The following is a 19,621-nucleotide window of genomic DNA, read 5'->3' on the forward strand; positions in this document are numbered from 1 at the left end:
TAAAATGAAATGAATATTTCGGCGTTGCTTGTTGCTCTCTCTTTGAATTTGTGCATCTGAGTGATTGTCGAGCAGTAAACAGTTGTTTTCCTCACTGCCTACCAGTCTGTACTGTTCTGTCCTTGAGCGTCTGTCTGGCTCATTGTCAGTCTCAATGTGTATCTGTCTATCAGTCAGTATCTGCATCCTTGACAGTTTTTTTGCCTGCTTATCTGTCTCTGTCTACCTGTCTGCCTGATTTCCTCCCCCATTTGTTTCTTACTGCACTCTCTGTCTTCCTGGCTACCTATCTGTGCTCCTTTACAAGTTTGACTTTGCTCTCACACATCAGCATAATACGCTCCTGTCTCGGTGTAAAGGGGCATGTTGGTGTAAAGCCAGGATTTCTAAAAGCAGCCTTTTCTTGGTTTTTCTGCAGCTTTAGATAAACTGTTGGTGACAAAATCAGCCTTAAAGCTCCAGTGCAATGAGAATTTCTCAATTTCATGATATCATTTAACAAAGGGTCTGCTAATGTAAAGTTACCCATATTATTATAACTGTCAGCCTTGTGGAAATTGGACTAACTCCCTTTGAAAAACTCATCTGGTTTGGTTGTCAACAGAATCAAACAGATTTAGAATTCCAATCTACTTCCTGGTGTAAATGATGTCACCTACACACAGGTTAACTTTAAATGTAACCACTCAAACAAAATCCCACTGTAACGGTGTCTTCATTAAACATGTTTGTTCATGTGTGTATATAAAAAAAATGGAACATTTGCTGCGACAATCTAATTTCCCCACAGGGATCATTAAAGGTTCATCTTATCTTATCCTCCTATATTATTATAAATATTTAGATGTTTTCCCATGAAACAACCCAGATCCCATGGACTAGTCCTGCAGTTGGTGTATTTGTCATGAGGCTCTGTGTTCCTGGGGTTCACAGAACTGACACATCACAGGGCCAGAGGCATCCTCCTCCACAGATGAATCATGAAAATCCACTGACTCCATACAAACATCCACATGAACACATTTCATCTTCATGTACTTGTTCAGACCATTTTCAAAATCATTCACCATTCACTAATGTGTTTTTTTGACACGCACAAATGTTATTTTGCCGTAAAGATATGGGTATGCACCTTTATTATGAAGTGCTTGAGTTGAATATGGTTTTCAAAATGCTGATTTTAAAAGACTTTTAAGAGACATTAATGGTTAAGTAGACACTACTGTAAATCAGATCAGTTCTTATGAGCTTATTGCTTTAGAAATATGCTTCAATACAGTTATAAACTCCCTATAAATGCATGTCTTTATAGTACTGGGTGGCCAGATGCATCCAAAATCTTTACCCTATAATGAGACACAAGAGACACACTGAAAAAATAATACATAATAGTTGTAAGATGACCACATTTGACACATAATGATATAAAATTATCAAAATATACAAATGTCCATTAATGTCCAAAAATGTCCAGATCTTTAATGACTTCTTTTGGTTATTTGAGGAACTCCAAGATTAATCAAACTACCCCTAATAAGCCACTAGTTTCTACTATGTAAAACTAACAGAAAACTTTAACATGGTTTTGATTCAGACCCATTCCTACCCTAAAAATGTGCAATATATTCTGTTTCCACAAGAGTGCAGCACTTGTACATGTTCAGCAAATGGCCCTACGCCACAGAAAATCCCAATACTGGTGACTGAAACCTCAAGAGGGCAATAAGTGCTCCACCCTCCTTTTTAATTTCAAATTTAAACACGTAGGATTTTCCACTTTGATTTTATCCTTATTGATCCCCAGCAGCGGTGAATTCGCTTGTTATGCAACAGCTGAAAATATCACAGTCATGTTACTAACTAGAAACAGCAGAGAATAAAAAGACAGGGATTACAGTTATGACGCTGTATTTAGCTGTTCAGCCATGGTGGCTATCGCTGCTCATGCTAACTACCCAGTTCTTCTTCTATTTATTCCAAACAAACCAGAAACGTAAAACGCATCACTTCCTGTGCGGCAGAGGATTTTTCCCAGGAAAGAGCTACCAGACACCGGCTGTTTAAAACAGCAAATATAAAAGCTTTCATGAACTGGATACAGGTTGAATCACTTTTGTGTTATATCAATCAGTGATGAGAGAAGCAAAACATTTGTATTTATCTGAAAATGTTGTGGATTAATACTTTAACCTTTAACCTTTAACCAATCCTAGACATCTGCTTTCCTCGCCTGTTGAGTGGAGGTAGGTGCATCAGTAAAAACACATTATCTTAAGAACATCTTGCTGCCCACTGATCCCACAGTAGAGTCAGAAGTGAGAGCTGAAGGTGTCCGGTGTGAAAACAGGAAGGAAGCGCTGACAGATCACCCCTCCGATGACGGCACCATCACTTCCTGATTCCTAATTCCCTATTCTTGCACCCACGGGTGGCTGCTGTGGAAGAACACATGACGAGACTGACAAACAACAAAAGACAAAATATCCTTTTGCATAAGAGACACGCACACAGCTTTGGGGAAAGTTATTGAAGTAGTTACTGCACTTACTCTTTAAAAGTAACTCATTAGAGTACTTTTCTGTTTTCCGCTTAAATCATATGACTTAAGGCTATTGCTACTAAAGACTATTGCCAATAACTGAAAAACTAATGTGTTAAGTTACTATTTACCACAAAAAAGTAATCTGTGTATAATGCATTAGCCCCAACACTGCACACACACACACACAACACACACACACACACACACACACACACACACACACACCCACACACACCAATGTTTCTTGTCAGGGTGGAAAAGCCTCTGAAACAGTATGTAGTCCATCATGGGACACTAAAACTCTCCACTGAAACCCAAACTAATGAAATTCTTTTAGGGTTAGAAGCTCTTTAAGGCAGGAGACCCCCTGCAACTATTCAACAGGATGGGAACTCTGACACACACACACACACACACTGATACAAGGGGGTATATTTAATGCCAACAAGGCACATTTTGTGAATTGAACAGAACTGAAGTGACAGAAGCAAATTTGGAGCATTCATGCAAGTCTTGAACGCCACAATTACGTTTCCAATCACCTGCATGATGCCTTGTGTGTTATTGTTACTCTTGTTGGTATCTTTTCACCACACTTTCCCCCTTCAGCACATTGCCTCACACGACCGTATGTGTTGTGTGTGTGTGTGTGTGTTTTGTGTTGCAGTGACACGGCCGAGCAGTCAGGCAGGAAGGGTGTGTGTGTTGAGCGGTTTCCTCTCTAGTAGGTCGGCCGATCAAAACCAGGAGCAGAGCCCGTGGGGGTGTGAAGGGTGTGTTTCTCGCTGGGTTTTTGCGGTACCACCCGCCTCAGCTGCCTGCACACACACACACACACACACACACACACACACACACGCCATCGCCCTTCGCGTCGAAAAAGCCTTTGCTGGTAGAACGGCGAGCGTGTGCCTTCCTGTGGCCCCGGGGCCTTGAGAACCTCTTTCGGATCGCAGCGCGTTCCATGTGACTCGGCTTCCGTTGCCTGCCTGCTTCCGTGAAGAGTATAAAAAAAAGAAAAAAAAAAAGAAGAGAGAGAGAGAGGCATCGGTCTCTCAGTTAGAGGAGAGCAGCTGAAGCGAGAGGAGAAAACGCAGCTTGCAACAGCGAGGCAGCCAGCGATATGGTCAGGGGATCGACCGGCAGTGGCTTGGGAAATCCACACCTAACCACCAGTGTAAGTGAAGGCACCGTGCACCGGCCCGTAGAGCTGCAGTGTGCACCGCTCAGCCAGCTATTATGGTTTTCAGCAATAGGAGCAAAGTGCATGCTGCATTTTTAAATTGAAACCAATAGCGTTTGTAACTGCTTTCTCAGTCTTGCTGTGTAGTGAAGTGAAGCGAGGTGCCATATGCTGCTTTAATGCACACTGTGAATCTGACAATGTTGCATAGTCAGGATGTTGTCAGTATAAAGTTGTTTTTTTTAAATATATTTCATGGCATCTAAATAGTGTAAAGTTTTCTTACAGCATACTTTTGGCTTGCATGGAAGTCTAAAATTTATATAAAAATAAGAGTCTAATAAAACCAATGTTGTATGTTGGATGTGTATTAACATTCTCACTATGAAATGATTGGGCTGTAATCCTTATTATTGCAAGGCACCGCTTTGGAATAATGACCCTTAAATTATGAGTAGCCTCCAATTGTTCAAAATTTGAAAACCAACTGGTACAATGTCATTACAATATATTGGTTAACATTCTTTTTTTCAGTTTACATTCATTTCTTCATTTTGTATCACTATGCTGATGAATTGGAATAGTATATAGTGAATGTCAGTGTAGTATATACATCAGTGGGATCCTAAACAGTCAAGTTTATGTCATACCAGCTTTACGGATGACGATACAGGTGATCTTTTATTAGTCAAAACAACTTTAAAAGATTCCCTTGGCTTATCAAAGGTTATATTAGATGTTGCAATCCCACACTGGTTTGTTTTCTCACAAACATATGATCTCACTCAAAAAAGTGAGACAATGAAGGCGTAAAATGTCTTTTTGGTGGGTGACTTGGTACACTTTAAATGGGTGAGAGACTGTGTTGGTGTTATTACCACAGTTGAGAAGTAGCAAACCAGTGTTAGGGAGTAGTTAACCACAGTTTTATTTTTCCAGTAGTTAACGTTTATTTGCACAGTGATCAAAGTGATCAAAATACAGTAATAAAATACCATCATAAAAACACAGAAATCAGAGAAAGATTACAAATTTGTTAAGGTGAGAGCAAAAAAAAACCCCTAAGGGGCTTATATGAACAAAAAAACAACATATTTCCTTGAAAAGACAAAGATGAACAATACTTATGGTGACAGCTAAAAGGGTTTTGTCATATTTTCATGCCTCATTTTCTCATCTGACAGGCTAGTAACCTATATGTGTAATTAATCACCTTCATTCTTTCATGTAGGCGAGGCCTTCGCGTTCAATGTCAGTTTTAACTGAAGTTAGGGAAATTTCACCAAAAAAATATAATAAGACAGAGACGTATTCACTCATACTGAACTGTACAACAGGCATGGAGGAGATCTAAATCAAAACAGAAAATAGTTATATAAAATAAGCCTAATTCCATTTGCTATGGAAAATTGTACAATGATATGTGCCTCTTTAATAAGATATTCTCATAGTTGTGTTTCTTTGTATTATGCCTATACTGTATGATATCAGACTCACAATGTAGCTTGTATGTAGCTGAACTAGTAGACTTTGTTTGACAAACTATATTATTTTTAGGTAGTTAAATATAATTTTTTTTTTTGTATTTTTTATTTATTTCATATATACACAACAAAACAGACACAATAAAGACAACATGACACTACATTATCAACTAGAGACAAGACAATACATTAAACTGAGGGTGTGTGTGTGTGTGGGGGGGGGTTTACAGTGCAAAACTTCTACTAATGCAAGTGTAACTATCCGCACACATAGTATGTACATACTAGCTACACCTTCATGCACATGATCCAAAAAGCAAAACCTGTATTACTCCTACTTTTTCCTTCTTTTTTCCTTCCCCTTTCTTCCATTCCCCCGCCCATTACATTATTGCAAAAGCAGGACAAAAAGCAACCAAAAAAGTCATGTTGGGTTACAAAGGGAGAAGTGCAAAATGTTGTGTCCAGAAATGACCTTATTATGTTCCATAAGCCATTCCCTCCCTGATCCAAAGATAGGAGAGAGGATGCCGCCTTTTCCATGCTTAAAAGGTTCAGAAAATCCTCCAACAGATATGGCATACAGTGAATGGTTTGCTTGGTAGGTCAAATAGTACAAGTCCTGTTAGTGTGGAGGTTGATGGAAAGATTAGAACAAAACCAGTAGACATTGCCAATTACTTTGCTGACTATTTTGAATCAAAGATAAATGATCTCAGGTCCAATATGAATAACAATGCCTCAAATGAATTACTGGTAGGTGAAGTAGACAAAAAGATTATGAAGGGGAAAAATTTCAGTTTTGTATTACCAGATATATCATTAGATGACATTGAGAAAATCTTGATTTCACTTCCTGATAATAAATCCCCAGGGTACGATCTTATTGACAACAAATTGTTGAAATCTGCAGCCCCATATATTGCTAGACCTGTAAAGTATCTATTTGATCTTTCTTTGCAACAAGGAAAGTTTCCCACAGAATGGAAACATGCAAAAATCTGCCCCATTCCTAAGGATGCTAAAATAGCTTTTACTGCACCCAACAGTCGCCCAATTAGCTTACTCTCCTCCTTAAGCAAAATTTTGGAAAGAGTAGTAAGTGATCACATTTGGAAATATATGGAAACTAATAACCTTCTAACCCATGCTCAACATGCATATCGTAAAAATCATTCTACTGAAACCGCTCTGTTACATATGACGGATGAGTAGCTAAGTGCCCTGGATCAAGGTAAACTTGTGTCCTTACTTCTTCTTGATTTCACTGCAGCGTTCGATTTGATAGATCACACAATTCTACTTAAAAAATTAATTAATTATGGCTTCAGTAAGAATGCTATTAATTGGATGAAATCTTATTTAAACGGTAGAAAGCAATCTATTTATGTTAATGGCTCCTTTTCTTCTCCACGTATGATTACCTGTGGCATCCCACAAGGGAGTTGCCTCGGACCATTGTTATTTATTATATACACAAATGATCTTCCCTTAGTGTTAGCCAACTCAAATGCACATATGTTTGCAGATGATACAACCATCACTGCAGTGGCAGATTCACAAACTCAGTTGCATGAATATTTATCAAATGATTTTAAATGTGTCATCAAATGGGTGGAAAACAATAAATTGGCATTAAATGTAAATAAAACGAAAAATATGATTATATGTACTACAAGAAAGAGGAAGAAATTGAAGCCATGGTATTTAACATATGGCAGTGTTCAAATTAAAGAGGTTACAGAAGTCAAATTATTGGGAGTTAAAATACAAAACAATCTCTCATGGACGGCTCATATTACAGATCTTTCTAAAAGAGTGATGAAAATGGCAGGAATGGTTGGACGAATTGCAAAGTTTTTATCTAAAGACATTCTAAAGGTAATATCTCATAGTCTAATCTATAGTCACATTAATTATTGCTGTGCAGTGTGGGGCAATGCAGCTCAGAGAGATATGAGGAGACTGCAGATCACACTTAACAAGGCAGCAAGAATGGTCTTAAGGTGTGGGTTTGAAAAAGGAGTGAGTGAACTACATATTACAATGGGATGGCCCACAGTAGTAGAGCATGTGAGACAACATTCTATAGTACTAATTTCAAAAATTCAAAAGTTTAAAAAGCCAGTTAGTATTAAGGACAAACTGCTATTAGTACGTGATAAACATCAAGTTAACATAAGAATAAGAGATAAAAATCATTATGTACTACCAAAAATAAAAACTGAAATGGGAAGACGGACTTTTATTTTCAGAACTGTTAAATTATGGAATTCATTACAATAACTCACTCAAGAACAGTACGGCAGCTGGATTGTTGATTGCAAGATTTCAAGATTTAAATGTAGTTATCATCACACTATTGTATTGCACTGTCAGTAGGTTTGTAGAGTGAACACATGTAGATTAATATGTGTATATATGTAGGTCCATACGGGATAAGTGTCAATGTATGTAGGTTATAGGTGTCATGCATGTATGTATATGATATATGTGTGTCAACAATTATGTGTTGTATAATATGAATTATTGTATGCTTAAATGTTTTTAATGTGGACTCTTGGAAGATTAGCCAATAGGCTAAAAGAGATCCAAATAAAATCAAATCAAATCAATCCAACCACTTATTCATATTAAAACAATTAGCTTTCCTGAATTTCCAATTCATAAGAATTGTGCGTTTCGTTGTAAGGGCAGCCAGTGCTATAATTTTTTGCACAGATTTACAATGAATGCCACTGGGCTGAGTACCCAACAAGCATGTAGCCGGACATAGAGTTATATCTGTGTTCAAGATAGTTGAAAGAATATTTCTTACTGCATCCCAGAGGCCCTTAACAGCTGGACAATGCCATAATAAATGCATGAGGGTGCCTGCCTCCCCACAACCATGCCAACATAAATCTGAAAGGGTTTGATCCATTTTTTTTAAGTCTAGAGGGGGTAATGTATGCTCTATGCAATATTTTCATTTGAATTACTCTAAAGCTTACACATTTGGACAGTGATATTGATTGTTTCCAAATTCTACCCCACTCTGTTGGTGTAAGTGAAATACCTAAGTCTTGCTCCCATCGTTTCTGTGTCTGTATGTTGCAATTGGGGGAGGATAAGAGTAGAAGTTTATATATTCCAGATACTATTCCCCTCCCCTTAGTAAGCTCTTTTAGGCTGCTATCCAGGTGTTCATGGCAGCCTAATTGCATACCCCTTGAAATGATTTTTGTAATAACAGATTTTAACTGTAAGTAGGAGAGAAAAGACTTATCATCCAAATTGAACTCAGATTTCATTGCTAAAAATGGGATTATGGTATTTTCCTTCACAATTTGGCCAATTTGCTTTATGTTATGTTCTTCCATAATTTTGTTTATCAATGGATTGCTGCCCGCTAAAAATAAAGGGTTTATCCATAATGGGCATGAAGGGAGAGAAGTGCCAGCAGTACCTAACCTCCTGTGTAGCATTTTAACCACACTAACTGAGAACTGAATCAGTGGATTAATCAGCCTTGGGACGGGTTTTGGACAATACCATAATGCTGCAAGAGAAATGGACTTGTTATGTTCTGTGACAATCTGTCCCTCCAGCCAATCCCAGTTTCCTTTCATAGTACTATTTCCATAGCCCCACAGGATGGGGAATCTAGCATTATATGATAGGTAGTAGAGATATCAGGCACTCCCATGCCACCTTTACTCCTCGGCAACAATAGTTTCTTATGATTTATTCTAGGTTTTTTGTCTTTCCATAAGAATTGAGAAAATAAGGTATTTATTTCTTTGAACCAATATTGGTTAATATTTCTACCCTTCCCCACAAAGATAAGGGTAGTGTTGACCATCTTTTCAGATCATCACTTATCATTCTCAATAAACCTGGGCCATTAGATTCAAATATCTTATTTATTGGTTGTCTAATATTAATGCCAAGGTATCTCATTCCTTTAGGTTTCCAAACAAAAGGTGTAAAGCCAAGATGGTTTTGTAACAGGTTTGGTAATTTAGTGGCATGGCTTCACTTTTGTTCCAATTTATTTTATAGCCTGAAAGTAGACTAAATGAATTAATTATGTCTAAGACCTTGGGAATGGCAGTAAGTGGTTCAGATGAAGTTAACAAAACATCATCGGTATATAAATTAATTTTAAAATTATGACCTCCCACTGAGATACCCGTTACTTCTGAATTATCACAAATCGCACAAGCTAAGGGTTCAAGAGCTAAGATAAATATTAACGGTGATATTGGGCATCCCTGCCGCATCCCCCAAAATAGTTAAATATAAATTAACTTTGAGGGTGAAGGGTTAGAGTTTATCTAATACCAATACATTCTCAGAAAATTTTGTGTAATGAATCACATATTATGTGTGTGGACACTAATAATGTGAAGACTACGTTCCTCCACCATGAAAGGATTATGTGACAATAACACAAATTGGACACGCCGTTTTCACGTGTTACTCACATGAAAAGGTTAGCTAATGGTTGAGGTTAGACAACTAAATCCATTTTGGTTAAGGTTAGGATTAGGTTTAAGCAACAAAAACAACTTTGATTAAGGTTAAGGTTAAGGTTTTGGTCATGGTTTTGGTTAAATTAGGAAAACTTCAGTTTTGTAAATGCCTATCTTGTCCAGTCAGCAACATGAGTGCTTGGTTATCCTCAACAGCGGACACTCAGATATTTCAACACTCAGATAACTGAGTCACTTTTATCTATATTAGATGTGCTTACTTGTTCTTAGCTGCGTAGTATGCCGTCTTGTTACTAGATATGTAATGGCTGTCACTCGTAAGCTGTAAGTGACACAAGGTGTATGATTGTATGTTCAGCGGTATACTCAGGTGTGTGTGTTTTAAGTATTGTATATACATTTATGCTATGAGTTGTATTTTTTACTTTTATTTCAAATTTATTAGGACTTGGTCGAAAAAGTTTTTTATTTTATTTTATGTTTTTTCAAAGTAAAAAAAATGAAAATTTAGTTTGAAAATGTACTTCTAAAGTGTGTAAGGAAAAAAGTCCTTAACCTTAACCCTCTCTCCTTCTACATCTCCTTCTCAACAGTGAGGATGTTAAAATGCCAATCCACGGCCTCACTCCCATCCTGCTTCGCTTCTTAGTGGTGTGGAGCATCCAGATGCCAGTCTCAAGCCATCCACAACACAACCGATGCCGACTGGTAAGGTGTCTCTATTCCACTTCCATTCATGGTTGATGTAATGAAGTGTATACAAGACAATAAAGTAAGTCTTTGAAATCCACGTTTTTTTTTTTTACAATTGTCGTGGTGTTTTTGCGCTGCACCTCCCAGTGATCACCTGTCAATCAAACAGTAAGGGAACTATACTTCACTGAATAGAAACAAATTTTTACTAGTTTCATCAACAAATTAAACGCCAAGAAAAGCACTACTGTGGTCGATGATATAATCTTGTTTGTTTGGCTCTGATAATACACAAGTTGATTTACATAAAGCCACAAAGGAGAAACTGCTGCCATGTCATTTTTGTTGTTGAACCTTGCAAAATCAGCAACCAACAAGCTTCAGAAGCTATTTGAAAGATAAAGCAGTGGCTGATGCAGCACACAGTAAGTGCATCAGGACTTTGATGCAAAGGCCAATGCAGAACTGGCATTGGAGAGATAGAGAACACTAAACTAAGATGCATTCACAATAACTTCAAAAATCAGATAATGGTACCTGAAAAAATGCTAGGTACTGTGGATTTTCTAAAAAGCCAAAACACTGCCAGGATATTTCTCTCTCACAACCACACATACACAAACACATACACTTAAAACTATGTTCTCTCCTTTTCTTTGCAGATACAAAGAGCAGCTCTCTGCAACAATGCTGAGCTATCCTCTGTGCCTTTGGGACTACCGAACAACATAGAGGAGCTTCAGCTCAACCACAATCACATCCAAACACTACTGGACGATTCTCTCCACTACCCCTCATTAGGCACCCTGAGCTTAGCTGGCAACAATTTGGAGAAACTAGAATCAAACACTTTTCAAGACTCACAACTGCTACAAAGTCTTAATTTAGCAGAGAACAGTCTTCACATCGGATACCAAGAAACCAGCCATGCGCTGATGAAGCTGCCGGGGCTCAGAGCTCTAGATCTCTCTGAGAATAAGCTTGAGGACAATATGGCCTCCGTTCTTCTCCAGAACCTGACATCCTTGGAGTACCTCAATCTCTCCAAAAACCTCCTGCTGAGATTGGATGAGAGCTCCTTTAGGGACCTTATCCAACTCAAAGAACTGGACCTGCAGAGGAACATGATGTTTGAGATCGACGGTGCCTTCGACAGCACCCCAAAGCTCCAGAGGCTCAACTTGGCCTTCAACTATCTGTCCTGCCTGACTGATTTCCACATGACCCAGCTGGTGGTCCTGAACGCCAGCCACAACTCCATCGAGTGGTTTATCTCCAGACAAGACCTCCAAGACGCTTTCCATCTGGAGACGCTGGATCTGACAGACAACAGACTGCTCTTCTTCCCTTTTTTGCCCAGCCGGAGCCACTTGCGGAACCTTTACCTGTCCCACAACAGCGTCCGTTTCTACGAACATTTGGCAGACGATGCTGTCTTCCCAAACTTGACCACAAGTGTTCAGTTCTACAATCTGAACAGCAACGTGAGCAACGTGACGGCTCAGCTGTGGGACGATGGGCTTCACGGTGACATCTCCGCTCTGGAGATTCTAGATCTGAGAGGAAATCAGGTGGCGTATTTCCCCCAAGGATTCATCAGGAAGATGCCTGCTCTGTCCAGACTTCGCATGTGCACCAACTGTTTGGAAACCTTGAATCTAACTTCAGAACAGTTCTCTGGCAGCTTGTATGAGTTGGATGTAAGCAACAACAGGCTGAACCAGATTGTAGCAGATGAAGGTACACTGACAGTCCTTGGCAATCTGACATACCTTAACCTGAGCCTGAATGATCTAGAGTGGTTACCCTCCAGATTGTTTACCTCACTACCAAGCCTTAGGTCAGTGGATCTCAGTTACAATAACATTGGCATTTGCCCAACTGAGGTAGCTGAGGCCAGTAGAGGCAATATCTCAGCTTGTGTGGTATGGAAAAATATGGTATCTCTAAGACAACTTTACCTTAAAGGATGCAGACTTGCAAGAATTCCACCCTCTGCATTCACAGGTATGTTTCTAACGGACTTGGAACTGTCCGACAACCCAGGACTCATTGCTGAACAATCAATACAAAGTCTCAGCAGAACGTTACAGCATCTAGGCATAGGAAACACAGAGATACAAGAGTTTGACTTCTCCCCTTTCCAAAGGCTGAAGTCTTTAAACATTTCGAGAAACTCCCTTACCCATCTTCCCTCTTCACTTCTAAGCCTTGACATTCAATTACTGGACTTGAGGGACAACAAACTGTCCACTATTCCCTCAAGCCAGGCTAATGCATTAGCCCCAAAACTTCGGACGGTTTTTCTCGCTGGAAACCCATACAACTGTTGCCAAATGGAATGGTACTGGACGTTTGAAACCACAAAGACAATCAATATGCTTGGCAAGTCAGATATTTCGTGTCAGGATGTCACCAAAACTACACACAGAGTGGAGCTTTTCCAGTCACTGTTGTGTGAGGACGAGAGTGGGGAGTCTATTTTCTGGTACCTTCTACTTTTTGTGCCCATCTTTATGTCTTTTGTGGGCATTTCGATCGTTTTTCTCCTCACCTTCAGGCCCAAACTGCTACAAAAATCCATCAAAAAGAAATATTTGAAGCCCACATCTTACTGATACTTTATAATAAACATAAATAAAACAACACCATGTGGCGCTTACAGTGTATTTTTGGAAATAAAAATGAAAACAGTAAAAGTTCATTGTAAAATAGTGTCTAGGATAATGAATTAACAATTCTATGGCAGTTAACCAGCTGTAAGTAAGGATATTCAGGTTTTCCCCATGTGGTGTGCATTGTTAATTGAAGCAAGTAAAGTGTGGTTCAAACCAGACCAGTCCTGGGACCGTGATGTAAAAATGTGGCTGCCCTCTTGTGGGACATGGTGTATGCATATGTGTGTGTGTGTATGTGTGTGTGTGTGTGTGTGTGTGTTTTCGCACATATGCAGAAGTAGTGTGATGCAAGCTGTTGCTATAAGCAGCAGAGGAAACATGAAATTTCCTGTTTTGCTGAGATCTGCAGCAACTGCCCAGTTCTGTATCTCAGAGAGGAGGGGTTTGAGGTTTCCTTCCCACCGGTGAGGCACAGATGCAACTTGGGACGCACTGTTAATCGTCAATATGAAATCCTACTGTGTCAGTGCACGAGGAGTTTGGAGCCATTTACGGATACAGAAGGGCCACCAAATCAAAGCGAAATTGTACTAAGCGATATCCACATCACATTATTAGACAAGTGGCAGCATCTGTACTGTATGGGGCAGAGGCGTGACAATGCTAGTTTGTCTACCCGTGTGTGTGTGTGTGTGTGTGTGTGTTTGTTCATGGCGAGGAACGCTGGCAGATCACTGTAGCTGTGCTGCTGTGCTGAGTGCTGCAGGCCTAACCAGAAGGTAACCAGAATACCGCTGTGGTGATGCTCTGGGTCATGGTGGTTGGAACAGAGAAAGAGAAACCGGAGAGAAGCCTTGTCGAACCCCAGGGCTGATGCTCTCTATATAACCTACGTTTTACATGCTGGGACATTATACAGTAGCTGGCCAGTCAGTTAAAAGAGTTTGTGTTGGTCACCTACATGCCAATGGAGGTGTATCTCCATGCATCCAAATCCATTCATAAGCAGTGATGTTGAGATAAAGCAATGTAGCAAATATTCGGGGGCAGCAGTACATTAGTGGTTAGAGAAAAAAGGCTTGTGACTGGAGAGTTGCTGGTTTGAATCCCTGTACACACTGAGAAAACAACTGTTGAGATGCCCTTGAGCAAGCCACTTAACCCTCGACTGCTCCACTATAAAGGTGTGGAACTGTATGTAAAGCACGGCACTGCCGGAAAAGGGCATGTATAGAGTTGAATTTCCCTGGATAAATAAAGGTTACATTTTTTAAAATCCAACTGAAGCAGAATTTCCCATTTCTAGCATAACCTATAAGGGTCAGTGGTAGTAGCCTATATATGATATTCATGTAGTATAAACAACTATGCATCAGGCACAAAGTTCTTTTTGACCTCTAACTTGAAACCAGCACACGTCAGGTGCAAAATTACTACAAAATGTGCTTAGGGTGCAAACAGAGGTTTTCAAGGGGAAATGGACTGGGATTCTTTCGGTTTCCAACGGGAGATCAAAGCAGGCAAAAAAACCAAAGAGAGGCCTGGGTGAAAAGATTAAAATGGCAGCTAACCTGAGTTGTAGCTATGCTAGCTTACTTAACTACTGTAACATGGCACAAAAAGGTTCATGTTAGCTTGCTACGGTAACACCAGTAGAATGGCTAAAGCAGAGCTAAGCTCCTCTTTGCTACAATGTGTGAGAAAAATAATTATCTCCTTATTTGTGGCAAAGTATCTTCCCAATTCCAGTGTTAATTAGCCTCTTCAGTAAACTTAGCTAGCAGCACTTTAATGCTCTGCGTCCTCTTCTTTATTTTCACCAAGTCTTCTCTGCTTTTATTGCCTACTTCAACTTTCCTAATGGAAACAAAGAATCCTGATCTGCTTACACCCCCAAACACAACATTTTGTAGTAATTTTTCTCCAGAATAGATTTACGCTGGTTTCAAGTTAGCGGTAAAACAGAACCTGAAGAAATGGCTGTGTAGTTGTTTACAACACTACACAAATATCACGTATTGTTGAAAAAGAGGGTACATCCTCTGAGATGACTACTTGACACTACAATTAGTCCTAAAGCCTTGTTCATAAAGATACATGCAAAAGGTGAACTGTAATTTTAAGCACAAATACATCAGCTGACAACAGAGTATCCAGAAATATCAACAGTTATTCTGTTATCCTGTCCGTTATTTCTGTGCAACATATGAAAGAAAATGACTGATGAAAGAGGAAGTGTGCTTTCTCAGGCTTACTATCTCTAATCTGATGTGCGAATCAGTGAAGGCTCGCGTTATCTAATCTGGTGGGAGTGTTTTTTTTCGGGGAGATAAAGATGTGAAGGATGAGAAACTGCGACAGGTTTTAGCACTTGAAAAATTATCCTCAGTATGGTGGGGTGATGTCAAGAGTGCACCAGTGTTAGCCTCAGATAGATTCCCCAGTCACCTGCTGTGATGCCACTTGCTATATTTTTGCTTCCAGTTGTAGAAAATCATACTTCTAACGCATAAAAAATGAAGAACGGGAACTGAAATTATATATTTTTGTGTGTTCTTTGTTGTCTTTTTACTTCAATTGTGAATAAATACACTGAGAAAAAAAAAGAACTCCTGTGGTAAATACTCACTCCAAGGACAACTAAGGTTTGCATTAAAGTGGAATATTGCTTTATTATTTAACCCCTTAAACTCTGATTTTCCCCTTAAATTTCCCCTTAAGTTTCAGAGTTAGTTAATATGTTCTGTCAAATTACATATTCTGTACCTGCTCATTCCAATGCTTCATTGAAGCTATGTCACGCATATATTGAATGAAATATTCAAACCCAAGATGCCATTTTTATAGCTGTACCACAACAAATGGAAAAAATCTAGATGTCTTGTGCATCATTTTATACACATTTCCCTGTAATTCAGCCTGACATATTTGGTATCTTTGGAAACCTTGGGATCTTGACTACAATTTAAAATAAAGTGCTGTGGGTTTGAATAAAGCTCGGCCGCACAACATGTGTTTGTAACGATGGAGCCACTGGTGGGACGAGCGGGGTGGAAAAACAAGCTTTCGAGACCATTTGAGATTAACGAGGATCTATAGGGGGTTTGGAAAAATAACAGAAAAGACCACATGAAAAGAAGGAACTTACTCATAATAATAACGGCAGCTTCACATGTGAGTCATATTACGCTGATTGCCAATTAGCAGTATGTGTCAGCTTTAAAAGAACTCTGACCATCACCACTTTTATGTGTTTTCAAAGCAACAAAAGAATGGCCCAACTCGTTATTCGGTACTTGATATTCATATGTCGTTATGATTTTTGTTATTTTGTCCACTCCTCTGATCATGTGGGTGAGAGCCGGGAGGATATGTGTCTCCGCGTGGGCTACGGCGACGTGTACATGAGGTTGGCGGTGGGGGCGAGATTGTGCTTAGGCGGATATTTTGGGCCAGGAACTGCGCGGGGCCCCATGTGAGCCAACGTACCAGGCAGCTTCTTAGGAAGTCAACAGGCCGCTTGCAGCACTCCACTTCCTCTTAACCCCTTGCTGCTCTCATGACCAGTGACCACGAGGCCTTCGGACTGCTTAGCTGGCCCGCTGACAGCACTTCATGATGGTGCTAGTTCACTGTGTGGCTGTTTCAGTCCATAGTGCTGAAAGTGACAGAGTAAAATGTGCGAAGAAAATCAAATTGTTTTAATGTAGCTGTGGTCAGGGAGGAACCTCCATCATATCAGAGGTGGATGACATGACTGGCTGGTATCAGTTTTTCAATATTCAATAAAAGGCCAATACTGGCCCGATATATCAGTCTATCCTTAGTTTTAACAAGAGAATAGCGTATATTAGTCTTAAGATCTAAAAAAACTGACTAGTATCCATTAGTCATGACAGACACACAGACATATTACACTAAACAATGTGACAGGAGGCGATATCAGGCGATTTTCAAGTACATTTAACTTGATAATAAAACATATTGAGTATGGTTAGTATAACACATATAGCTAAAAAATGAGATGCAGTTTTAAAAGCATTAAGAATGACCTTAGAAGCATGTTAATCAAAGTATAAATGCCCGGAGGGAAATTATCTAAGTCATAATTAATAACTGCAGAATGATTCGAAGGCTATTATAATTAAATTCATAATTAAAATAAACAAGAGAATAGCTGATTGCCAACCCCTTAAAAGGAATACCACTGAATTTAAATATTTAAATACACATACTATGGGAGTCTGGTATATGCATTAGTGAACATTCAGTTTAGATGAGATAAAAGAGCTTATCTTGAGACGCACAGCTTCAGCTCCATGGCAAATCAATTAGAAAAATGGAACTGTGCGAGTGATTTTCTGGGGATATGGGTAGATTTTTCTGGTCCGCAGCACTGCAAAGCTCTACTGGGAGCTGTGGAAGTCACTGGGGAAATGGGCCAAGAGAAAGACCAAAATAACACAAGAGGATGTAGGCTTTTCTGTCATTTGAATTTTCTTCCTTAAACGTACATTTCTGGGATTTTTCTCTGTGCTTTGAAATCATATTTTGTAGATCACAGATGGGAAAAAAAAAAAATCCATCTTGTCAAGCGGTTCACAAACCTTGAAGCACGAGTTAACTGTTGATATGAACACCTCGGGAATGATGATAGTTCAGCAGAATGAAACAGATTTCTGTTAGATAAGGAAAATCTATGCTCAAACTGATCCAAAAGATGAAATTGAAATATACTCTGTGATGCCTAATTTTACTGAAATGCTTCCAGTTGCCTCTATAAACAAGAAAAACCCAACAATTAATCCTAGGAACATATTTCCTTATCAACTAATTTCCATGGATTATGCTTGTTCAGGAGACCAGACAGGCATCAGATAAATAAGCTTCTATTTAAATGTCAATATTAAAAGTCTAATTAATTGTGTTTACCTTAATTATACCAATGTCTCAATATATGGTAATGATTTGATGTTAAAATGATATACTGAGCACGTTTGAAGTGACACTTCCTCCCCTAAAAACATTTCTCTAGATTTATATTTTTTAAAGTCTGTAATTAAGTTGTTTTACTGACAATGAATGAGAGGGGAAAAGCACCAAGAGTACCAAGATTGATTTTCCTGGAATATACTGTAGGCATTTTCTAGTTCTGAACTGTTAGTGCATCTTTGAAATAAAACCGCTTTGGGTTTAAAAAAAAAAAAAAATCATTAACATTACTTTCAAGTCTCACCAATGAAGAATCTTGGTTTTCTGGGTTATAGTTTTGAGAGCTGTTTATGTTGGAAAATACAGAACAATACTGGCATTGGCATAACTTTTCTGAATTCGGTGCAATTTCTTTTGAACTCACTGCTGTCTCAATCCCACATCCTGTCAGGGGCAAAACATTTCCACATTTGGGCCAAGCAAAATATGAATTTCTCTATTATTATGTACCAACAGAGACGCATGCCAGTTACAATCCACACAGTATACAATGTTGCCTGTTCTGCCCCCTACTGGCTGCTGCTCCACCTACAACAAAACAGAATGACACCTCAAACCAGACCAGTGATATTTTCTCATTTTAATGCATCATATTGCATATATTTATTTTACAATTGTATGCTATCATGTCAGTTACACACATAACAAAAAGCAGCTGTGTAATAATATACTTTTTTTTAACTCCCAGAATTGAACAATACATGTTTTTTACTTTTATGTGGACAGAGCTGAACGTAGGGAAAATGGCGAGATGTTAGTAAAGGCAAAAAAAGTCAATCTATTTATTTATTTTTTTTACTTTTAAGGCGCTTCAAAGTAAACAAAAATCAGAGGCAATATACATGTCCCACATGAGCCTGTTGCATATTTATGAGCAATATCCCCAGCAATAACTTAATAAGAGATAATACCCGTCGTCTGGTTGACACTCTTTCCCAAAAATAATGGAGAGTGTGGAAATGCCGGTCATCAATTCTCAGTAACTTTTAATTGAAATATTAGGGTTCAATGCGAAGAAAGAGAAGATTGAAATGGCGGTTAGTCTGAATACTTTTGGTGTCGCTACAAGAAAGGCATTTAGTCTTAGTAAGGCCATCAGTCTAGTCCGGCTTAACGTTGGATTCACTGTGTAGGAAATATTCCCACAGGCACTTCAGATAATATCTGGCATGTGAGTTTCATCAATTAGTGCTTCATGCAATTTTGGACTTATTCTGACCTCATTCACTCACTGTCCAGTAAGGCTCCGTGTGAAAAAAAAAAGTTGGCACACATTACATCGGATGCTATTTAAAAAAATTTTTTGATGGTAACCTTACAGGCTGCTGCACCGCAAGATTATCAATCATAAAATAAGACTTAATAAAATAATCAGCATCTGCCTCGTATCGAAGTGCTTTTTTTTTGCGAACGTTACAAAATTCTGCGTCTCGTATGTCGCCGGTTGCGAAAACTGGACTGTTATTAGCAGTGAAAATAAAATCACATCAAAAGCATTTAGGTCACCGTCTGAGTTATATATTGTAAACGAAAAAAAAAAAAAATCTGTAAAAAATATACAGTTTTGGGAGAAGTTCTGGCACGTATTGCAGATCGCATGGCAGCAGACACAAAAGGCATGGAAGCGGGGG

The 19,621-nt window shown here is 38.9% G+C and overlaps 1 protein-coding gene across 1 annotated transcript; it reads left to right on the plus strand.

Moving 5' to 3' along the window:
- The first annotated feature begins 3,559 nt into the window (after window positions 1–3,559).
- Window positions 3,560–14,751, plus strand: nrros (negative regulator of reactive oxygen species). Its single transcript, XM_078291491.1, has 3 exons — window positions 3,560–3,719; window positions 10,281–10,395; window positions 11,043–14,751. The coding sequence occupies exons 2-3, from the start codon at window positions 10,294–10,296 to the stop codon at window positions 12,996–12,998; spliced, it is 2,058 nt and encodes a 685-aa protein (XP_078147617.1). The 5' UTR covers window positions 3,560–3,719; window positions 10,281–10,293; the 3' UTR covers window positions 12,999–14,751.
- Window positions 14,752–19,621: the final 4,870 nt, after the last annotated feature.

Source organism: Centroberyx gerrardi, chromosome 22, assembly GCF_048128805.1.
Source record: "Centroberyx gerrardi isolate f3 chromosome 22, fCenGer3.hap1.cur.20231027, whole genome shotgun sequence".
In the NCBI taxonomy this organism is placed as follows: Eukaryota; Metazoa; Chordata; class Actinopteri; order Beryciformes; family Berycidae; genus Centroberyx; species Centroberyx gerrardi.

Coding starts and splice junctions, on each gene's coding strand:
- nrros (XM_078291491.1), top strand. CDS start 10,294: ATGCCAATCCACGGCCTCACTCCCATCCTGCTTCGCTTCTTAGTGGTG. Junction 10,396..11,042: donor AACACAACCGATGCCGACTG/GTAAGGTGTCTC, acceptor TTTTCTTTGCAG/ATACAAAGAGCAGCTCTCTG.